Consider the following 6,510-nt stretch of genomic DNA (forward strand, 5'->3'; position numbering starts at 1 on the left):
AAATTCAGCATTTTATAGTTCATAGTTCTCTCCCTCTCTCCCTGCATGTTGAGATGCTGAACGCTTTATACACTTGTTAGCTCTTTAATATCAGGACATATATGTCCTCATCATTGCTAATAATGTCCTGTGCAAATATTCAATTATGTCTCTTTATTCTCTCAGTTATTTCATACAATTAGAGATTTGTGAGATTCCAGAAGAAGATAGAGAGGTTCCTGTTTGAAGAGAAGAAGACATTCATCAGAGAGAAGAGAAGATTCCACATCCAGCAGCAGAGATGACCAGCGATGACCACTTCTACACACAGTGCAAAGCTGAAAGCTTTTCACTGACCTGGAACATCACAGACTTCAGCTTTGCTGATGGCACTGTGCAGAGCAGCATCTTCACCAACGCCAGTGAAGAGTCAAAATGGTAGGTGTGGCATCCTGGACTGCTGCTCGAGGCTCTGGCTGCTGGTGCTCTGTATTTCTCATGCTGCGTTTCTTTAATCTCTGTCTTCTCAGGACCCTGCTAATGTTCACGTGTGGTGTGCCCTATGAAGAGTACCTGTCTCTTTATTTCCATTGGATCAGTGGTCCAAAGACAGGTATCCCTATCAAGGGCAGGATGGCCATTCTCAACAGTGATGGAGAAGAGGCCATATCCAGGGGTGAGTCCGTCTGGAGATTCAAAACAGTGAAACTGAAGAACACGAGGTGTGTGTGTGTGTTCTCTCATTTCCTGAACTCACACAGCCTATTTGTGTGCTTTTGTTCTGCAGAGCTGGATAGAACCTTCAGAATGATGCCTGGGAAAGTCGTTGGATTTGACACCTTTGCCAGACTGGAAGACATCATGAACGAGGAAACAGGAATTCTTCAGAACGACACCCTGACAGTGACCTGTGAAGTATGTTCTGTCTGCATAACCACACTGACCACATTACATTATTGGATGCTGACAGTGTGTGGATGTTGTAGCTGAGTGAAGTGTAGTAAACGCTGTGTTGGCTTGTTGTAGCTCCATTTGTTGCACAGTCCCGAGAACACCCAGCGTTCGCAGGTGAAGGTGCCCGAGTGCAGCATGGCCGATGATCTCGGGGACCTGTGGGACCAGTCCCTGCTCCCAGACTGCTCTCTGGTTGTGGCGGGACAGGAGTTCCAGGCCCACAAAGCCATCCTAGCAGGTACAATGCTCACATGTGCAGAAACGCTAACAGTGATTGGTGGAAGCAGCGATCTTCACATTGCTCCTTCTCTTTCTCTACCTCTGCAGCTCGCTGTCCAGTCTTCAGGGCCATGTTCACGCACAACATGATGGAGCGTCAGACCGTAAGTCTCTATGCTTCATCTTAGCCATTGACCTGTAATCCCCAATATGTTGCATGTTAAAACAGAAAAGAAAGATTTATAAGACTCTTTCTGTGTGGTTTAACAGGAGCAGTCCAAACTCTGGCTTCACTCTTACTGTCATTGTCTAGAACTGAACTCATCTCAGTTCTGCTTTCCTCTCTAGAACCGTGTGGAGATCCATGAGATGGAGCCAGAGGTGCTTAAAGAGCTGCTCACCTTTATCTACTCCGGCAAGGCACCTAACCTACAGGACATGGCAGCCGAGCTCCTAGTAGCAGCAGACATGGTAGCTAATGCTCACACACACACACACACACTAATGCCCCTCAGCACACACTCAGCGTACAGGATCTTAGACGCTCTTCTTCTCTCTCCCAGTATCTTCTGGAGCGGCTGAAGAGGATGTGTGAGGAAGCGCTGTGCAGGAGTCTCACGGTGGAGAACGCTGCCGAGATCCTCATCTTCGCTGACCTCTACTTGACCCCGAATCTGAAGGAAAAGTCCATCACCTTCATCAACCAGTGGGTGATGCTCCCACAGCTCATTTACTCTATGCTGTTTCTTATTTTCAGAAGATAGATGGTACTGTATAAATATTTCATTAACAAGATCTCCTTTTCTCTCTTAGGTATTCTTCGGATGTCATGAGGACACCTGGATGGAAGACCATTCAGAAAGGCCATCCTTACCTCATGGCAGAGCTGTTTCACTCCCTGGTCTCTGCTGGGGCATCACCATCCAAACGACCCCGGTTTTTTTAACTATCCCTTTTTTCAGTCCATTTAAATATTTAAGCTCTTTTTTATAATATTTGTTTCACATTTGTTTTGCAGGACCTGGAGTTTTTCACCATCTTTTTTTTTTGATCATCCTAAGTGAGTTTTTGAAACATAATGTAATTTTCTATTTTGCTTTGTTCAGTTTTAATTTCCCATATTTGTTAGAAAAGACACAAACATTCTCTTGCACACCTACACACATAGTTTAAGTTCCAGCACATGTATTTATTCCGATGTTATATATGTTTATTATTATTAAAAAAAGTTTATTTATTAATATTACTTCTTAAAAATATTTTTGTATTGTTAATATTTTAAGCATAGCTTAATCACATATATTTATTTTTTTATTATTGTTGTAGTTTTATTACAGTTAAGCATTGTTTACAACAGTTATATTGGTACGTTAGGTTAGTATATTATATTAGGTTGATAAGTATGTAGGTAGGTAAGTTTTGACAGGACTGAATGTAATTGAAATGAATATAATTGACATGATGTCTGCATGTTGATGTGTGTTGTTCTGGTGACACGGTAGCACAGTGCTTGAAGCTGCTGCCTTATAGAAAGAAACTGGGTTCTAGTCCTGGCCTGGCTTCTTTCTTTATGGAGTTTGCGTGCGCTGCCCGTGTTCACGTGGGTTTTTCTCCGGGTACTCCGGTTTCCCACATGCATAGCAAAAGCAGGCAGTTTCAGATGATTTCATTAGTATTTTTTTGGCTTGGAAACCTTTCAATCTTTCAACCACCACACAAATTTATCAAATTCAACCACATTTAACCACTTTCCCCTCATCCCGTTATCCTCTACTCCTCTTTTTCATCTTTCCATCCTCACATTTACAGCCATGCATTTTACAGATCAACAATGATCACACCTTTAGCCTTTCAACCTCCACATATTTCAACAATCCACCAAATTTAACCAATTCAACCACATTTAACCTCTTTCAACTCATCGGCCTATCCTCCACTCCTCCCTTTAACAGAGCAACAATTTTTTAACTTTATTAATTTACTATCCCTTTATTAAGAAAATTGCTGCTCTGCTTTTAACCCATCACCCTTAGTAAGCAGTGGGGAATGGTAACATTGTTGTAATTAATGCAATAAAGATAATTGACATGTCCCAAACGTCACTAAATTTGACTTCACTTATCATGGCCATGCCCTGTTAGCATTTTTGATGTTAGCATGATAGAATTAGCATGCTAACATGCATATTTTAACATGCTCTAAACACCTAATTTCTTGTGTTGTCACCTAATTTCTTGTGTTAATCCTTTCAGTATCTAATTTTTTAATATTCACTGCTTTCCAAGCCAAAATCAAGCTTCAAACTAGTTTGAAATCTGTCACTTGCACTTAGTTCAATTTGGCAGCTAAATTTAATCAAACTACTGGTTGTTCTGTGAACCAGTATGAATTGGCAAACCAAAACCCAAACCCGGGTGGTGTATATTCGTAACACATTCACCTTTCTGGTGGACGTACCAGGTTCAACTCCTGGCCCGGGTGGAATAACTTGGTTTGCCCTCAACATTGTTGTTTTTCATTTTTATCTATCTGTCTGTCTGTCGTGTGTATTTTTTTTTTTATAATGACATCATTATAATATGATATACAATACCTTATTATAAATAATATAACATAAAGAGAAAGTATTACAACAGTGCTGGTTGTATGGGTGATACATTTACATTTACAGAATTTACAGCACATACATGGTTTAGTTTTGTTCTGTTAAAAAGGACAATAAAAAGGGAGTCTGGACATTTTCTTTCCAGGGTTGTGATCTGGTCAGCCAGTTGGCCTGTGGTGGAATGTAGACTCTGAACAGGATAAAAGAAGAAATCTCCCCCACCATGATCTCCTACGGCATCATGGCGGGGGTGGTATCACGGGTTGGAGCTGCATTTAATAACCAGCTCACAAAATAAAAAAAAAACATGCTGAAGTTAGCTCCTTGTTTGAATTTTCAGTTCCACCTTAAATACTGCTCAGCAGGCTGCAGTACCCATATCCCATATTGCACCTGAAGGGGTTTTAGTTCAGCAAGGCTTACAGCAGTGGTGGACTAGAGGGAGGGGCAGTTGTGGCCTAGCGAGCACATGTGACAACTAATCACTTTCACAGACAGGAAATCTGTCCCAGAAATAAATAACATTTTAAATCTGTATATGGTGATGATCTCTGTGCCCACTCAACACCCTGAACTATTAGAAATTGTATCAAGTGTTACCTGTCTGGTCCAACACTGTTTTTACTGAACATTTCAGTGGGAACATTGGATTGATGAATGTCATTTTATTTCTAAACAAAAACAAAACTATAGTCAAAAAGCTTGGGGCCACAGAAAACAAACTTGTTAAGGATAAAATAGGATGTGTCGAAATAGTATAAACTTATACCTGTCTGGCCCAAAACCTTTTTAACTGTAAAATTAACCTCATGTGCACATAGATTTATGATGAATATGGACATTTCCATGTAAACTTAATTAGGATTGCAGCCAGGTGAGCTGTATTTAAGGCAGAACAGGCAATTCGAATAATGAGCTAACTTCATCATCCTTGTGTATTATAAATTCTATCACACCTATATATGCAGGATGTGAGCGTGAGGTCCTTGGTTTGCCTGCTTGCTGCAGCTGTGCCGAAGTCTCACATGTCGAAAGAGGAGGGAGGTGTGCTGCTTCCAATTAAAACACATTTCATTCATAATATTGTCAATCTGTGCTCATTGTGTCACGATCAATTATCCCTGGGTGTCACTGGCCGAGTTGGGGGACGCATTCGCAGGCATGCTTGGAGCGGGTGGAGTAGTCGTCGTACTGGGAGAGGAGGACCGGAGGCGCTTGGCCGATGATAAGGCGGCCGGAGGTGAGCTGGGACAAGAGTGTGGCCGTGGAAGCGCCGCAGCGCGGCGGGGAGGGAACTCTGGCTCCGTGGGGGGTAACGGGGAAGATCGTATTAGCAAAAGGGGCAGGCAAACTCAAGGTCAATGGCGGGCGAAGGTCGTGGTCACACTGGAGAATCCGATTAGAGATCGTCGTCACAAGAGGGGCAGGCAAAGTTCTAGGTCGGGGACAGGCAAAGGTCGTGGTCATGGATATCAATCGTGGGAAAATAAGGCTGGCGTCAATGGAAGTAAATTCAACTCAAAGAGCGGGCAGCGTCTCCTTGGGGTTACCTGACTTTTATACTCTACGCTGCCCACTCTCGTTTCCGCTTCCGGGTCGCCGTCTCTCTGTCTGGCCTGGTGCTCTCTGGTGGGCTGGAGGTGTATTGGCTGTGACAGAGCCCCCCCTCCTAGGCCCGGCTCCTGAAGGGCCCGGCAAATCAGGGTGGCAGTCATGGAAATCCAGGAGAAGGGCCGGATCCAGGATATCCCGCCGGGGAATATGCCTGTCGTTTCATGCGCTCCGCGGTGCGGTTGAGGACCCGGTGAACTTGGGACCAGACCGTGTGGAGCTGGCGGAGTCGGTTGTTGACCGCCAGCACCGGTCCCTCGACCATGGGCATGGGGAACCATGTGGGTCGGAGGCCAGTGACCACCTCAAAGGGGGACCACTCTGTGGCCGAGGAACTGTGCTGGTTCCGTGCGAGCTCCGTCAAGAGGAGGTGTTGGGACCAGGAGGTGGGTCGGGCCGAGCAGTAGCAGCGAAGGTAGGTCTCCACCTCCTGGTTGACCCTCTCGGTCTGGCCATTGGACTGGGGGTGGTATCCTGACGACAGACTGACTGAGACCCCCAGTTGTCCCCAGAAGTGACGCCAGAACCTGGCGATGAACTGGGGGCCGCGGTCAGAGAGGAGGTCTACTGGGGGTCCAAACTGCCGCACCACTTCTTGGAGGACGACGTCGGCGGTTCGCGCAGCTGTAGGCAGTCCTGGAAGGGCAATGAACCGGGCCATCTTGGAAAACCGGTCTACGAGTACCATAATGGTGGTCATCCCTCTTGATCGTGGCAGTCCCGTGATGAAATCCATGGAGACATGGGACCATGGGGGCGAGGGCGATGGGGGCGAGGCAGGGGAAGGAGAAGGCCTTGGGGTCTTTGTGTGTCGGTCTTATGTGAAGCGCAGGTGTTACAGGCGGCAACGTATGCCTGTACGTCTGAGGCCAGGCCTGGCCACCAGAATGTCTGCTGAATGTTGGCCAGTGTGCGCTGACGTCCAGGATGTCCAGCCAATGGAGTGTCATGCCCCCATTGTAGGACGCGTGGTCGGAGAGGAGGTGACACGTACGTGAGGTTGGGAGGCGTGGTCCTAGGTGGGGGGTGGTGTGTGTGATCCGCAATCACCTCTTGCATGAGGGTCCAGCGTACGGGGGCCAGTAGGAACGGCTGGGAGAGGATAGGGGAGGACGGATTGTCCTCAGCCTCTGGGGTGTACC

General features: G+C 45.9%; 1 protein-coding gene across 1 annotated transcript; it reads left to right on the forward strand.

Moving 5' to 3' along the window:
- The first annotated feature begins 414 nt into the window (after positions 1-414).
- Positions 415-2,098, forward strand: LOC114765241 (speckle-type POZ protein-like). The gene is made up of 8 exons (XM_028955321.1): positions 415-461; positions 510-655; positions 767-894; positions 1,006-1,171; positions 1,261-1,316; positions 1,501-1,623; positions 1,716-1,858; positions 1,966-2,098. Exons 1-8 carry the CDS (start codon positions 415-417, stop codon positions 2,096-2,098), a joined length of 942 nt encoding a protein of 313 aa, XP_028811154.1.
- The last annotated feature ends 4,412 nt before the right edge of the window (positions 2,099-6,510 follow it).

The sequence above is a fragment of the Denticeps clupeoides genome, chromosome 15 (assembly GCF_900700375.1).
Source record: "Denticeps clupeoides chromosome 15, fDenClu1.1, whole genome shotgun sequence".
Classification (NCBI taxonomy): Eukaryota; Metazoa; Chordata; class Actinopteri; order Clupeiformes; family Denticipitidae; genus Denticeps; species Denticeps clupeoides.